Here is a 17982-nt window from a genome sequence, read left to right on the forward strand (position 1 = left end):
ACGCTAGTCCACATGGTCACAAATAACATGCAAGCACATGGACATCAGCACGGATCCTTGTGCTCACCATGATAAAATTGACCTCATGCGGACCCGAGCAAACTTCTGGATGTGGAAAGTACAGTCTGGGTGTAAGCGTGTTTGTATTTCATTCTTAATGAAGGGGCCAGGCACCCAGCAAGCATCTCACTTTCATCTTCTTTCCAAACTTCAGCTGGGCACCACGTCCATTTGTCAGGTTGCTTGCGTCGCCAAGGTCACAAGTGTGACTTTATTGGTATTGTGTCTCAACCTCTGCGCGTGCAACGTAAAGGATACATGGCTATTTTACACCATCTCTTGTGGTCATCTGAAATTCACAGGACATCGTTTCATGTCTGCACTGTTTAGTCGTTTAAACCAAGCTCTGGTTTGTTTTCCTGCTTGGTGCGCTTCATTTCTGAAGATGTCATTGCATTTGGGTGCAGACCAAAACAACTGCACCAGGACCCTTTAGAGGAGCTGGTCTCGTTTTTTTCCAGATGAACTCAAGTGTCGTTCATGTATCACGAGAAGATGTTCAGACCTCGAACCAACCTAACTGTTAAGTGTACACTGTAAGTTAAGTCCCTTCCAGGCGCCAGCTTTTCTTTGCATTTTGGGATTGGAGAGAGTACCGTTGACCAGCGGGCGACGGACGATGTACCGGTCCGTGAGTCGTTTGGTACCAGGCCACAAGAGTTAAGGCTCGGGTGTGAAATGTATGGTTTTTAGAGTTTCTTTTTTAATCCTTTTCATCGTTAACTCAGTTTCCCTGGGTCTTTTCCCGTGTGTTATGAATAAATCTTATTTTTTTGGTACCAGTACTGGTTTTATTTTGTTGTATTTAGCCACGACACCTTAAAGGCCGGCCCGTGAAAATATTGTCGGACATAAACCGGTCCGTGGCGCAAAAAAAAAGGAAACATAGCCACAATCTCCAATCGTCCTTTATATTTCTTCATCGTTTGATGTACCAAATGTTCAGAACTCAGACATATTCACCTTACAGTGAATAATTTACATTGAAAGCATCAAATCTCCTCCAGCTCTGAGAAGCTGATTATTTGTTTAACTAACTGCTTATCAGAATGTTGTTTCAGAGCTAATGTTCTGCATTTTCCCCTCATCCAGATAAGATAATCCAGACACGGTATTATATTGTGGACGTGTAAATGGAGGCTGGGTTATTTGAGCGATAATTAATAAAATGCCCAAAGAGGCCAAAACCAACTATTTATCCTGCTGATAAATGGTGTTAAAAGACCCAGTTTTTCATAATAAAAGAATATGTTGCTCAAAATAATTCTATTTTGTCTTTTCGTGCGATTTGTTGCTCATTATAAATTTCATTTAGGGAAAACATTTACACTGTGATTATTATAGTTATTATTAATATATTTATGCCTGTTTTTTTGTGTCTATCATAGTGCTCCTATTCGATTAATTCTAAAGTTCATCTCTCTCAAAGGTGTAGGCAGCGAGAGACATGATGGCTGTGGTGAATAGAAATGTGCCCCTCTAACAACTCTAATTGATGACTCAAAGCAGTCTTTTCAGTCTCTGGTTCAGAGTAAGGGATGTATGGAGAGTGGGAGCTGGCCTATTGACAATAGAAACCTTTGTGAACTCTCCCAGTTTCTCTGTTTCTCCACAATACGGGGAGCATGTAAATTCATCAGTGGCCCCAGTTTGTCTTGTTTCAGTCATGACATGTTGTCATGAGCTAAATTTAAGCCGCCTTAGTTTTTGTCTGCCAAAGTTTTGTTTTTGAACTTGCTGTTCGCAGGTAGAGAAGAGTGCTCGGACAGTTTCTTTCTCTGCCGCTGCTCCAAAATTCCTCACTTACACACCAGGGCTGCTATGTTCCACTTTCCAATGTGAGCCACTATCGGTAGGACTGGAGTGTATTAGATTCTCTATTGGGAATGTGGTGCTAAAAATACTGGCCTGGCTGAAAGTGTACACTGATAGGAACTTGCACTCGCCGCCCTGTGATTATTCCCCTTCTCATTTTAGTCCTCTGCTTTCTGCCTTAGCTGTGACTACACAGCCACTGACCCTTCGTATTGTAAACTTCGGCTGTTGTTTGTTCTTTTTAATGGCGTTGCTCGACTGTGTGTGGGGCCTTGTATGCTACAGAGAGAAGCTTGTAGTTGTAAATGTGTTTCCTAATGGATCTACAGTAGGCTGCTGGCAGTTTGTCAGTCAGTTTGATGAGAAAAGTTTAAATTTGAAGTAGATGTGCTGAAAGTAAAAGGATTGTGGCCCGTCATATGTGCTTACAACTTAGCAGTGCCTCCAAGGAGAGCTGCTGATCTTTGTGTAGTTTAAGAAGAGAAATGTGCCTTTTAACAAACTGAGCTGCTTTTAATGGGCAGCAGCTGAAACCCTCATTTGAACATTTTACGCTCCGTTTTAAACACGCCTCCGAGTTGTAAGCTCAACTCCAGATAAGTGCTGGAGAATTAGCTTCCTGGTTAAGGTTACAAAGTGAAACGCTTGTTGTTCAGTCTCCCGGTGATTGGACTCTGTGTTTGTGCTCTGCTTGTCTTGTACTGTTATGCAACAGAAGGTGTAAAATGAGCTGCGGCCATAAAGACAAGTACACCTAGTGGTTACATTCGTCTCCACACGGCTGACCGGTTGACTGGTTGATGTCCCCGGCTCAGCGGTTGGCCCTTTGGTAAACAAATGCAGTCCACTCTCAGCAGGCCGCACACCTCCAGCATGACTAAGGCTGGGGTGACCCATATAGCACTTCCATGAGGTTAAGAGTTTGGCTAATTTGAAAAAAGGCATTTTAGGAAATTACCTTTAGTTTTCTTTATACTCAACTCCCTGTTTTCTTTGTAGCTCTTGCAACACACTGGACATTCATCTAAAGCTGAAGAAATCAATTTATTTATTAATATTTATTCATTTCTGCTGCAATTAATAAAAGTAATTTTATGTCTGCATGACTCTTACACCTGGCAGAGTCATGAAAAGTCCAAAAACTTTTAATTCGTGCCTTATTTTTGAATTATTTCTATTTCAAGCTGGGCATGTTCTGTTTACATAAATATGCAGGTCAGGAAAATTAGTTCAGGGTGAGTAAAAATGTGACAGGATTTCAAAAAAAATACCCAGAAACTGCTGTGGTTCTTAGGGTTAGCTGTAATATTGTTGAGTTTTGGACTAAACATAAGCAGTGGTGTCAAAATAACACTTGACAGACGAATGATAGTTTCTGGCTAACATTAATCTCACGTGTTGCGTCACAGCAATACAGTAGACAGAAAAACATGTAACCCGTCTGCGGGGTGGCATAGTTAAGGAATTTGTCATCGAACAGGATCATGTGTCTGGGTGAGCACTGACAAAGCCACAAATCTGCTACTGGTGCAATACATGGCCATTACCAAGGACAAATATTTTTAATGCATTAGCTAATGTTTTTTATGGTCTTGAGTTGCAGAAGCAACTCCACAAATCAACTCGGCATAACCAAGGATGAGCATAGCCTCACGTTGATGACAGCGCTCCATATTTGACAGAGGCTCACAGACAGATATGTGGTTGCTAAACAAAATGTCAAGGAAGATGGTCTGGTCTTTATCAAAGTTAGGGACATAGCCACATATTTTCTTCAGGAAAGAAATATCTCCTAATTATCAAGAGATCTATTTTTCCCCCTATCTGTCACGTCTTACTTCTTCGACCTTGTTTTTCCTGTGCACAGAGCAGACATCTTGTGTAATGCACGTTCGACACTGAGAAGAGCAGACAACACATAAGATTAATTGTCCTTAGAAATTTTTTTGTCTTCACACCCAAGAGCCAAAACATTTTTCTGAAATGCATCACAGTTTCGTCACTCTTAATGGCGTACTGTACATTTGAACCTCTCCACCAATTTACCGTTTATTATTCTGTATGTGACACTAGAACTAGTTTCTAAAGAATATGTTTCTGTCTTTCTGATTCTCTTTTCAGTTTGTCCCAGCAAGGACATCCGCAACAATGTGACCAACCTGCGGACGCTCGAGAATTGTACTGTGATTGAAGGCCACCTGAAGATCCTACTCATGTTCAGGACCAGGCCTGAGGATTTCAGAGGCATAAGTTTCCCCAAGCTGACAGTCATCACCGACTATCTGTTGCTCTTCAGAGTTTACGGGCTAGAGAGCCTTAGCGAACTCTTCCCCAACCTGACGGTCATCAGAGGCAACAACCTCTTCTTCAACTATGCCCTGGTTGTGTTTGAGATGCTCCAATTGCGCGAGATCGGCCTTCACAGTTTGATGAACATCACCAGAGGAGCTGTGAGAATTGAGAAGAACCCTGATCTCTGCTATCTCTCCACCCTGGACTGGTCCAAGATCCTGGACTCGGTGGAGGACAACTACATCGTGGCCAACAAGAATGACAGAGAGTGTGGCGATGTGTGTCCAGGGGCGGCAGTCGGAAAGACCACCTGCCAGACGACCACCCTCAATGGGCACTTCAGTGAACGCTGCTGGACCCACAACCACTGTCAGAGAAGTAAGCAGCTTTTTATTAAGATTATCTACTAAAACTAAAACGTGTGCTATCTGTGATGCAATCACCTATTAACACATCCATTCATCCATGTCAAGTTTGTTTATATACCACATTTAAAAATCAGCAGCTGTTGACTAAAATGCTGTATTAAAAACAAAAAATAAATAAAATCAAATAACATAAAACAAAGGACAAAATGATAGCCTTTAAGAAAGGAAACATAAAGTGAGAAAATCTGAGTAAAAACAACACAAATAAAAGGAACTCTGAACTCAAACATTTAGAAGCCAAACATTAAAAATGGTTTTCAGGTGTCTAATTTCAGAGAAGTACCAATGTTGGCCAGTTTGATTCACAGTTTTGGTGAAGCAACTGCAAAGGTTTGTCAAAACTTGGATTGTTGTTACACACTTCTAAATTCCTTGCAAAGGATTTTTTTAAAAACATTTTTAAAGGGCTGAGGTCAAAGTCAGGAGCACCGAACACATTGACCTCTGCTCTCTGTTCATTTAAGTTAGGAACATTTAAAGCCATCCATGTCCAAATATCTCCCGAAACAGTGCAGCAGGACCTTCAGAAGAATTAATGTTTGAGTGGCACGTAAATCTTCAAATCATATGCATATAAGTGAAACGCAAAAATAAATAATAAGTAATAAATAATAATAAATAAAAGTTTTTTAAATGAGCAAGGCGGAGCATATGAAATAGAAAAAAGGGCTTTTGAGAAGATGTATCTCGGTATCAAATGCAGCGCTGAGGTCTAAAAGTACTAAGATGGCAGAATCTCCTTAGTCAGTAATAGTTAAAAGGCATTTAACTTGAAAGCTCAATTTTTCAATCCACCCATCCAGTGAAACACCATTCCACCTACCCATTCATCCCGAACTTGTCAGTGACTCAGATAGTCATACGCCTTCTTTTATAACAAATGTTTTTTAAATACAAATTCATTGGAAATTCAAATTCACTTCTAAATCTACACTTGACAGTTTAGATATACAAAGATAAAACTTGAAAGGTCTCAAAAAAACAGTCCTGCAATAAATCTGGCCTTCACGAGGAGGATAATGTCCAGTTTTCACTAACAATGTTTGAGGTTGTGTGTATTCAGCTGTGTGATCATTTCTGAATGATGCAGTTTGACATTGACCCGTTTCGATTCTTTGCTTATACCCTTATCGATATTAATATGAACAAAAGAACATGGCTACCTGTATGGATAGCATGGCCGTGTGGATACCATGAAAGGGCATGGAGGGCACCACAGGAGCTCCTCGTGACATAGCAGGCATTAATGACAGCAGACTGATTGTAAAATGGCTTAAAGCAGTTAAAGTAGGTTTTTGTATGCAGGCTGAAGCATCTTAACTGGCATTGCATATGATCTTTGCCAATAGGATGTGCAGAAGGAACTCAGCTGAAGCATCGGCTGATGTGTTGTGGCACTGATTGCTGGTCGAGCTTGACTTGTGGGCTGCCAGAGCCCAAGCTGTGCTCATTTTGTTGAAAGATATTTGTTATTTCCACACAGGTGAATCGCTTTTGCTTCTGTTGTTGACCAAAGGCTCTCTTTTTGGCTCGAGCTGAGCCTAATGGGGAGTGACAGCTGAAAGGTCAGCGATGTAAAGGAAAATTGTGCCCTGGATTTACAACATAGCACAACACAAAACAAGGGCTTCAGTACAAAATGTAATGCAGCAAAATCTCCCTCATAGCTTGATTTTTCAGTGTAATTGTGGATTTAAAGTCATAATAAAATGAAATTCCATCGAAACATAAAACCAAGTGAGGGCTATTGTGTTTCAATGCATTTGTTTCCTTCAACAACTTTAATCAAGGGAGTTATTGAAATGTTCAGATCTTTTTATAATGATTATTGTTAAATAATGTCCAGATTTCTCTATCTCAAGTTGAGATCTATTTACGAGCCACCATTTTTATCTGGAGATAAACTCGGCTCAGTTTTTCTCCCCTTTATGTCACCATTTAGTGTTTGCAGCAGTCAAAAAAATCATGTTTTTTTTTTTCATGATTGTAAAGAAACTGTGTCTAACATTAAAAATTAGATTTGCCTTTTAGTTTGTTATGATTTCTGCCAGCGATTAGTGGCAGCTTTGCAGAGCCCTTCTCAGCTTCTTTTCATTGGTACATCATTATTTCCATTGGCTTTTGCCACACGTCTAACCCGTCTAGCTTTTACAGAGTTCAGTTCAACTTAAATAAGAGCTGATGAGGGTATTTGTTAGAAACAAAACATGTCTTTGTGTCAGAGTAAATCTCATAAATATAAAATACAGAGACATAACAAAACAAAAATGGGCATGTCGCTCCTTCTTGATGTTGAAATGTCAGCCCTCTGTCATGTGCTAGGGTAAGTTAAGTAGGCCAAGCTCTGTGTCAATGTTGCCTGAACTGTACTCTAATGTGATGCAACACCTTTCCAGTTAGTCTGTGAATGTTTACTCTCAATAAACTGTAGTGTCGTCATTTCTTATGTTGTGGGGACGTTGTATAGAAGACGTTAGACATCATGGAACATTGTTCATTACCCTCGTAAGTGCACTTATCGTGCCTTTTACTGTACAACAACAAGCCCACCAATTTACACATAAAGAGTTCAAGTTCAAGTGCTGAGAAGAGTTTTACACATGGGTGTCGCCTGAACACCTCGGCCCATATCATTACACAACACTGCCTACATTATGTCCTGATGCATGCTCAATAATCCAGGTAAGGAAATCCCAGAAAGTTGATTCTGTTCATCTGCATGCGGCGCTTTCAGTGGGAGAAACGTTTCATCACTCATCTGAGTGTCTTCTTCAGTCTCAGGTTTATGAACCGTAAAGTTTCAGTTGAAGCCACTGGAGATCCCATATGTGTCAAGATTATTGGAACAGCTCCAAACACAGCATCTCTGTGCCTTTCAACCCCCAAATAACACACTACACCAAAAACTGAACTCAAGGGGCTTCATATTGTAAGTAAAGACCCTACAATATTAAAAAGAAACCCCCCAAATCACTTGATCTCCATAAGCAAGCACTTGGCGACACTGGGAAGGAAAAACTCCCACTTAACAGGAAGAAACCTGGGCTCGGGGAGGGGCAGCCATCTGTTGTGACTGGTTGGGAAAGAGGGGAAAGAGAAGAGAGCACAAAATACAGTAGTAGTGTATAAACAACCAGAGAGGGTGAAGAGTATCAGGAAAACCAAACAACCTCTAGCTAAGTTGATGGCACAACACAGAAGAGCTACCTCGTTACTATACTGTCTGTTTACACCTACATGCCAGCGGTCCCTCCTTCGGTGATGAGGATGGATATCCTGGACAGGGAGTAGTGACGCTGAACTGAGGAGTGGATCCTCCACCAGTGAATAATACTCATGGCCACTGATCAATGGCAGTGACAGTTTGAATATTAACAGTCATGAAACTAAGGTTGTGGCTGATTGTTTGGCACTGGTGTGAGTTTCGGCTCCCACTGAAAAACTGGGACTGCCTAGATTAGTGTAACAAGTCCACTGAACCAGTGTTTGTTTGCAGCAGCGGTAGTTTCTGTTGCGCTGAGCGGGGCCCCATTATTACGCTCTGCAGCGCCTTTGCCACTGAGAAGTGTGTTTATAGTTTTTCCACTAATGACTTTTTTGCTTGTGGCCACTCGGTTCACAGTCATCTGAAGTCCGTCTGAAGTATCTGCAGAATCGGCTCAGAAGACCTGTTGTCAGTTTGCGGTGGCGGTGAAGTAAATCTAATCCGGAAGTGTTTAAATAAAAAGTCTCACCGATGATTTCCTAATCGAGACAATGAATCAAGGCCAGATGTTGGCTGGCAAGCACTGATCTCCAGTCATGGGCCTGCGGTATTGTGGTCTGTGACTTGCGGGTTTTTTTGCCTACTTTCACTAAAGCATGAGAAGACCCGTTAAGCTCCAGCTAGAACCACAGGGCACAGTGTTGCATTCGGTGTCCTCTTCTGATGTACCCTGTCACTGCTTTTTATAGACCTACAGGAGCGCTTCAAGTTAGAGGCTTTCCAAAAAGTTGCTGCATTTATTTCCATGATGATTTACACAAAGGAACATGCATGCATGTTAAATATAAACACAGGAATACACCTGATAATAAAAGAAAAATGTAATGTAACCTCTTTCTAATGCATAATAATTAATCACTTTTACTGCTTTTTGCTTTTTTATTTTGTTGTAAAAGAAGAACTAAAATTTATCATACTGTGATACTGTTATTTTTAAAGGAAGCTTTGGATAGACAGTGGTTAAGTGCCAGGGGTGACTATGGGTCTCTTAAACACACACACACACACACACACACACACACACACACACACACTCACATTCACATTCTTTCTGCAGTCTGTACAACAGCACGAAACAAAGCTGCGCAACCACGAGGCTTGGCTTGGCTCCCATGTTTGGAGTAACAACCCATTTCTCTTCCCTGCTTCTATATCAGGGGTAATGTGAGCCTCTCGGCGAGCAGCCACTGCAGATTCCCCCTCCTTTTTACCCCAAATTGGAAGCTTCCGTCCAGCATAGTGGCAAAGCACAGTTACCGGAGATGCTCATTACCAAATTTGATTAGATTTAGCTACAGACGCGCAAAAAAACACCATGTAAACAGCCTAATAGTGGCAAAAATGAGACACCGCCCTGCTCCCTTCTTTATATTTGCAATTTGCTCTTTGAAATGTCCAATTTCAGCTTCAATTGTGTTTGTTATGAAGTTTCATTAAAACTAAATGCCAGACAGAAAATCCACGTACAGTCCACTGGTGTTTCTGTAGTTTAGTCATTCCAAGATACAAAGATGTTTTTGTTTTATTTTTTCATTTTTACAGAAAATGACACACTCACCCCCCAATTAGACAGCTAAGTTGTGGATTAATTAGTAACTGTATTTACTTAGGCCCAAAACAGACTATGCTTTGAAGTTATTATATCAAATAACCTGAATAATAACACATAAACATAAAAGGTAAATAATGTTAAAGAAAAGTCAATTATATGTATTTTATTTTAGCTCTTTTTAACTAAGTCATTTACTAAAATCCCACTCTCTTGTAGCCTGGATGTTGTTTGGAGGTTTAAGGCCGAACTCCATCGGTGCTCCGCTTCTGTACAGGTTAAGACATGCCACGTCACTATTCAACACCAGTAACCAAATATTCACCTAAAATTAGCCTGGGGAAATGTGCCAGGACACTGGAGCTGTATCGTCACCGCTAGACACTCGTTAGACACTTGTTAGACTTGCTTACAGCATCATTCGTGACACGGTACAACAGAACTGTACTGTGAAGTGCTTGTTTGTATTTTCCCCATTTTTCTGTAAAGTAGGTTAGTATAAAAGAATAAAGGGAGTTGCAGTGTAACCGAGGGTAACCACAGGTTTATCAGCGAAGAGTGATTTATTTATTCATATAAGAGAAAACATGACATTAAACCGAAAGCAGCGCACTCCGTGGTGCATTAAAGCCAAAGTGAACAAACAGAACAGAGATGTTGTTGCAGAAAGGAATGCTGCCTAACCCTAAGTGAACAAACAAGACACAAGACATGTACTGGCTATAACTCTCTAGAATACACACAGAACAGGAGGAGGAAAAGAAACGTACTCGACAAATATAGAAGGAATAGAAAGAGTCTGGAGACCAGTGACAGGACCGAGATGATGATGATGATGCTGTCAGTTTCTATCAGCACCAGAGTTACAAGGTTTTAAACAGTAAGCTGTTACAAAACAACCAATCAGGAGCAGACGCTTCAACAGGCAAGCCAACCAGTCTGGTCATTCAGAAACAAACCTGCAGGCCTTTTTTAAAAAGGCATGTTTTGGCTACGGGACAGGCTTAATGCACTATTATAGACAAATATTAAGCTTATAGAATGTATTTTTAAAAATGTGATCATTGTTAATTGATCAAAGCAGCCGGTTATAATCCACAGACGCACATATTTTTCTTTCTGTAACCAGGAAAGTAATTTACAGAACAGTTTCCTTCAAATCTGCAACAAGTGACCCTGAAATAAATGAAGCCAGTTGAATAATGGTGCAATAAGTGTACTGTCCTCTCACCTCATCGTTTGGTGTCATTGGTAGATTATGTGAATGGCACTACGTATAGTTCGTGTGTAGGCTGTAATTTAGCTGTAAAATTTCTTATTAAATGCAACTGCTTTGTCCTGTAATTAAACCATCCATGCACACTGAGATCAGCTGAACCTCACAAGGGTCTGTGTGAACGTGCTTCTATGGCCACATGGTCTCCACAAGCTGAATACGTGCACGTCTTTTTAAAGAGACATCTAATGTGGCGCAAACCAAATCAGCGCCTTTATGCCAAAGAAAATATCGACACCCACTTTGAAAGACGTGGTCGCCACTAACAGTCGATGGTTACAATACTCCTTCTTCTGTGCATATTTTTGTTAATATCTGAAGTCTTCTGGCTTTTTGTCTGTGAGGCGAAACAAACCAGGCCTTTATTTTCCTTTTAAAAACTGAACTTGTGAGCTGGGACGAGGGGGAATGTTGTACTTGAGTCTGTTTTCTTTTTAATGAAGTGCTGTCTCTTGCCAACGCTCAACTGAAGATAATGGGCATTTGATTATGGTTTGGTAATGGCTGTTATGTGGTACGGCTCGTTTGGCTGTTAAGAAGTCAGCTAAGCCTGAGTCCTTAAAGGGGCTGGCAGCTGAAAATATTGGATGTGCTTCAATCAGAAATCCTGTTTAACTCTGCTGACAGACACTTCTCCAATGTGTCTGTCAGATTTGTCTTTTTATACATGAGAGAGAGGGATGAGGAATTAAATGCAGCGTTGCTTCTTCACTGTCCCCTAGTCTTTCTTATCTAGTAGTCTTTTAATTTGTAAGGCGAATGTGCCAGAAGAAATAACAAACAAATTGGATTAGTGCGCAGTGTTTCACTTAACAACTAACAGTTTAGCTCTGATTTGAGGAACATATGAAGAATCACATTTACTGAAATGAAGGTGTATTGAGGCATTATCTGTCATTGAGAAGCTAAAAAGTCATAAAAAGTAGACCTATAATGCTCATTTAGCATTTTTTTCATAGTTCAAAATAATCCTTATTTCTCTTACACTGGACTCGGCACCTTTTGTCTGAAACAAGCTGTTTTAGTGCCTCAGTCTTTTTCCTTCTGATTGGCTGGCTCTTACAAACAAAATGCTGAGCTCATCATACAGAGCCGAGAGTAGAAAAAAAGCTGTCTCAACTCTTGCTCACGTGCAGACTTCAGTATGAGCATCCACTGTTTTATCAGTGATATAAAAGAGAAGCAGAGCTGGGCGGGCTTTAAGCGTGTCTTTCGCCGCACTGGCTACAAAAATGTGTGAATATACTTGTGCAGCCTGCTTGGCGCAAACAGAAAGTGTGATTGCCAGTCAGTTGATGGTTTCAGAGCTTTGAGATTTGAAACTAACGCTGTCACCACTGCTCCCTGCAGAGGCTCATAAAGGGCAAACATTAAATTGTCATTGGATATTCCACCCATCTGTGTTCTACAGGGTATCTGGGTCCAACCGTTCCTGTTTAATTAATTGATTACATAAAAAGTTGTCAGACTTATTGCAAAGTCTCAACAGAAATGTGATATAGCTTTCCATCATACACTACTTAGGCGAGCATTAAATTGCGGTGTTTGGTATCAGAGATCTTTATATTAGACTGCTAAATACTGCTTGAAGGACGCTGGAGAAACAATGTTTTAGGAGTTCATGGGTGGAACTGATCGATATATTTATGACTGTGTCAGCTGAAGTAAAGTGGGGGGTTTTAAGCATCACTCCTCAATCATTCGAGCAGATTTTTCTGTGGCTTTGTTGTTGCTGTAATCAAATCTGCTCCGAAAAGCTCTCTGTTGCAAGCCCTTCACCAGTTCACTTTAATTGCACTTTAAATGTGCTTTGAGACCCCAGGTGGCTTGTTTTTTACACACATTGTTGAATTCTAGTCTCTGCCAGAGATGAGACACTCAGCGGGTACCATCCTCATCCTCCCCTGCCACCACAGCAACTTTCACCTGTGTCTGCTACATATTTAATAAGCATCCATGAGGTGGAGTACGGCTCTCTGCAGAGACACAGCCTGCCTCAAACTAAGCGTGTGTGCAGGCTGATTCATCTGACAATCGGGGAATTGTTGCGAAACAGCCCGCGCGGGTCAGGTGACGATCGTGTGCCGGACCTCGCTTGAAATGGAGCGCCCAAAATAACCCTGGGCTCATGCCGTGTATATCTGCGCTCCAATCATGAGATGAACTGGGAGATTTGTCAGGGTCAGTGTGTCTGTGTAACAGACGGACTATAAATCACACGGGGACATAACCTCTGCCAGTGTGTGTGTGCAGACAGAGCGGGCGGCCATTGTTTAGTCTTGCTGCTAGGAAACACGGGAGTAACATTGTGGTGTAATCGTGGATATGAACGCATCAGTTATTCATGCAGGCCGTATCGGAAGGAAAAGCAAAGCCACCATGGGGGTAAGGGAATGGGCCCCACCTCGCCGTTGACCTCAAGCCAGTCCTCTGTGTCGACCTTGTCGCAGGTCCATCACGCAGCAGTCAGCGCTGGCGCCATAATCCCTTTCCATTCTAAACAATGGTGGTTGTAGAAGTTCACGGAGTGTTCTTCCCAATTGTTTCCTGTCTTTGTTGGTCCGCTTCCTCTCCGAGGTTATGAATGGACGTTGAGGCCTAGAGTGTCGCCTCGGTAGCGGCAGACACTTTTATGAGACCAAAATACTGAAGGCTGACCTGTGGAGAGTTTAGCTCGCAGAAAAAAAGACAAACTTCGCTGCTCGTAAAGCTGTTTGTAGGGAAATGAAGGATTTTCTAACCAAGTTTTATTATTTGGGAAAATTGAGTCACCTCTGAGAAAATCTTTTAAAAAAGCTTCATCAAAGTGTCTTAAATAACTCATCGCTAATATTTTTATTTTAAACTATGACTCCGCAGGTGTCGCCATCTTTGTCATGAAACTTGAGAGCTAAACTGGTATTTTTCCTCCACTCATCCCATGAATCATTTTTTCTCACACACGGCACTTGTTCACGCTGATTTCCTGTGATTTATATAATATTAATCCTGAAAGCTTAAATCTGTAGCTTTCTGCACACCCCAGCTGCAAGACGTAAATTAAATGCTATTCAAACTAAAACAAAGGTAGAAAATCCAGATCCATGTGTGTGAAAGACGGCGTGTACTTGTTGAGCCTAAACAGCTTTTCTACCTTTAAACACAAGCTAACACAAGCTGACTCACTTACACTGTGCACAGTGTATCACACCTCCTTAATACAGGCTGCTGTGGCTTTATTAAAGGATTGAAACTGCTGTTTAGTGACATCACAAATTTGGACCAGAAGCTGTCTTTTTTTTCCATCCAAAAGAAGCAGCACAACCCCAATTTTATGTCTGAATTCCCTTTCTTTTATTTATGTTTCCGCTGTGCTTCTTTGCCAGTGTGCATCTCATCTGTGAGCTATTTGGTTTTCTTTCTTTCTTTCTTTTTTATCGTACCACAGATGGAGTTGTCTTTTTACTTAGAAATAACCAAAACTACATTTAAGAAGCGCCTTTCAGAACCAGTGCAACACAGCGGTGCATTTTGGAAAAGTTATGCAAGAACGAGAGCACATCTATACGAGGAAGGATCGATAAAATGCTCAAAGTTGCTTTGAAGTAAAATAAGTGAGCAAAGCTGCTGAGCTGAGGTTGCTGTTTATTTGAGTTGGCCATGGCAAACACCAGCTCGGTTCACAATACAGTAGTTGAGCTGTGCAGTGATGTATGAGGACCTTAAACCCCAGTTAGCTGATAAATTGTGTATAAATTCTGACTCCTTTGACCTTATTGGTATCACAGAAGTTCAATTTGTAATCGGGCAGGAAGTGGGGAGGGAGGGCAGAAAAGATGGGACAAATGCGACAGTCATTAAAACTTGTTCCTCTTTTTTTTCTTCCCCCCTCAGCTACAACTATGCTCTTCATGGTCGCAGAGTACTATTTCACCAGCATAAAGCTAGCCTCAGAACCCCCAATACACGCACCACAAGTCTATTTCTTTGAGCTGACTTAAGTGCTCTGGCACTCAGTGTTGTGGAGCTGCACCCTGCAAACCCTCTCCGTTCAGCTACTGGAGCCTTTCCCATGGAATCCCAGACATCTTAGGCATCTGTTAAAGCAAGGCCGACAGGCGTTTCTTTAGTGGCGTGCACGCTCACCATCGCCATAGTGGATTTGAAACATCTCGCCACAGTTTTACAGCTTATTGAATAATATGTTTCTTTTTATCTGCTCTTAACAACTTACATGCAGCTTCGATCCAGATGTTTTAGCAGTTCCTTGCCATCCAAGCGCCGCGTGATCAGGGTGGATAACATTTGCGTTGCCGTGGTGATATTTTGTTCCTGTGCCAGATTGTTTTTGTTCTTGAGCCGAGTGTGAGGTATGTGTGTGATCTTCAATGAGCGGTGGAGCAAAAAGTATCACTGTTGTATAAATCCATAACACCTCACTCCATAAAATGGCACTGATGCGTCAGAGCCGAGCCCTGTTATGTTATGTTTTGTTTTGTACCCGGGGCTACAAATAAATCACAGAATAACAAAATGCCACGTAAAGAGTGCTCTTGAAAACGGTCTTCGGTGAAAGGAAGCAGATTTAGAGGCTCGGTTATAATTAATTTTGGTCTCCTGGTGCCTTAAAGGTGGTGAATAAGTAAAGCTTCTCATTTGTTTGAATAATGGCTGCTCCTTGCGAAATAATAAGAACTCCTTAAAGTGGGTGTTTTGTTTTATCTTCCTTTGTGATATCGGGTGTTTTTCCAAGCAGATGTTCATTATTTGCGTGCTCAGAAAATCCCTAACTCTCTTTATGGTTTTCAGAGATTTTCTTCTCGTTCCACAAAGTCTGTTCTTGGTTCTGCTGGAAACCTAAAACATATGCACTTTCAAAGATTTAGGAATCATAAGTAAAAAAGAATTTTATATAACAGCAACAGTAACCTTGGTTTCCTTTCTAAACAAGTCAAATAAGATGTTATCTGCTTAAAAAAGAAAGGAAAAAAACGGATGGTGATCGGTTTGGATGCCCTTTGACAGCATTAATCACGAGTAAGAAGATTATTAAAGACGTTGTGACGTTGCATTAATAACATACATGCTTTTGATGTCATAACAGGTAGTCGTTATTTGACCCTGGCATTGAACCCTGGCGGGAAATTAAGATTCAAGGCTGTGGCGTGCGTCATTTGCCTGTCCAGCAGGAAGCGCAATTACCCATCAATGAGCGCGCTGTGTTTATCATTTCTATTCCAGTCACGGACAGAGTGGATATCCTGCCTTCAGATGACAGAGATGGCGGAGCAACATTAAAAACAAAAAGTGCTTTTTCATGTTGTTTATGTGTTTTTGTTCTATTAACTGAGGCCGGAGGCAGTTAATGAAATTGTTTACGGTTCCTGTTGCTCTCAGAGTCGTCTTAACCGAGCTGCTGCTGCTGCTGCTGAGTCAGATCAGCTGACAAGTGGTTAAATGAGACAAATAAACCTGGCTCGTTAACCGTTGCTCTTTGAAAAGTCCCAATGACACAACAGCTCTTTTTTTTGTCTCCTGTGGCATAAGTGGCTTTAGTTTGAATAAGATTGGATCCAGGTAGTTTTAATAAATTCAAGACACATTATTGACTACTTTGAGTTCTTTCTGTTCGGCAAAACTAAATCATTGAAATAAATTCAAGCTCAGAAGAAGACTCAAGTTCAGAATAGCTGACACTCAGATTCTGCTGCCTTTTTGTTTTAGGATTTTTTTAATTATTAATAGTGTTTTTTTGTTTTTGTTTTTTTGTTTGGGGTTTTTTTGTTTACATTTTTTGGCGGAAAAAAAACAACACCCGTCGGTTATGTTGGAGTGTAAAATATCCAGATCCTAACTTAAATGACATCCTCAAATTAAAGCTGGAGATCATAACATTTGTAGGAGGAACATGAATACGAAAATGGAAAAAAATCGGGATTTGTAATAAATGTTTAAAAAAACAAAATTGCCGTATGCTTGACGATGTTTGTGTAAAGTTTTGATGAGATTGGCCCAGATACGATACATGCATACATATGCTTTGATCGTTATAGCAACACATTATGTCAAACCCATCAGAGTTTTGGTTTTGTCTAATGTATAGCTTTCACAATATCAGACTATTTGTTCACTGTCTGAATATATCGCCCTTGTTTCAGAAGTTTTCCCCTCTGACAGATACAATTTTTATTTAAAATATTTTTTAAATGTATCTACCCCTCAACTTTTCAGTTAACTAGTGCAGACAAAATAATTTTTATGCAAAATTTCAACGTTTCAAATAAATAAATACACATAAAAGAAGAAATGGGAGATGTTATTAGCAGTGGTGTCGCTGGTAATCACCAGTGGATTGTTTTTTGAATTTTCCTTTCTCTGTAAGACTTTGGTCAAATCAGCATCAGGTCTTAAATGTCACCCACTTGATTAATTGCCACCTTTCCACTTTCATTTGTCATGTATAGAGGGGAGGGGTAGGGACTAATATCACATCTGTTCCCGACAGGCAGTGCTATGGTAGTAAAATGATGGAAAGGATAAAATCCTGGATAACTCTGTAAATATTATGTCTTGCATATGTCTTCTATAGAAAATGACTCAGCCACTCTGTCTTCTAAAATTACTCTTTTTTGAACATATTGCAGAAAAAAACAGATCAGTGTATATCAACTCCAAGTCTTGATCAGAGTGTGTCACCAACACACTATCAGTCAGAATGAAACACCAGCCCTGGGTGGCAAACAGCTAACACCTGTGTCAGACACAGGCATAAGTCTTGAGTCACCCCTTATTTCTTTTATATGCTGCAGAAAAACGGGAAATAGGTGCAGTGATTTATTGATGCATTTCAAGCATGCATAGAAACAGAAGTTTATAGGGCAAATGCAGAGTCTGTACAGAAAGAAATTTGCAGATTGTTCTTTGGACTTTTACCTGTCTCACTGAAGAACACCTGTCAGATCAGTCATCAGAGCCATATATTAGGCAGCTCACATGTGATTCTCTGTCAACACAGCCGATGTTATTAACAGCAGTGTCCAGAGTAACATCAGATCAGCCAGTAACAAGTTGGAGTTTAGAAGAAACTGGAGTCAGAGACTGGATATACTGCTGTGAAAGAGTAACAGAAAATAAACTGTTAGCAAAAATATCCCAACCTTTCGTACACGATGCTGCACTTTCTTTGAGTCCACCTTCCCACGGTTGTTGTGCAAAGCAAATACACCCAAACTCGTACTCCCACATTAAAGTTCAATCTGTCTTTAATCTGTTACATTAGGGCAGATTATTCTATACTCTAGGTCTTTCTCTGCTAGCC

General features: G+C 40.7%; 1 protein-coding gene across 1 annotated transcript in view; it reads left to right on the forward strand.

Moving 5' to 3' along the window:
• The window catches only part of insra (insulin receptor a), a 53471-nt gene that overhangs the window by 7501 nt on the left and 27988 nt on the right, over positions 1 to 17982 (forward strand). The window contains exon 2 of the mRNA XM_006792223.3: positions 3997 to 4545. Coding sequence (XP_006792286.1) covers positions 3997 to 4545 — 549 coding nt within the window. The remainder of the gene's footprint in view (positions 1 to 3996; positions 4546 to 17982) is intronic.

The sequence above is a fragment of the Neolamprologus brichardi genome, chromosome 18 (genome assembly GCF_056152115.1).
Source record: "Neolamprologus brichardi isolate AB-2024 chromosome 18, ASM5615211v1, whole genome shotgun sequence".
Lineage (NCBI taxonomy): Eukaryota > Metazoa > Chordata > Actinopteri > Cichliformes > Cichlidae > Neolamprologus > Neolamprologus brichardi.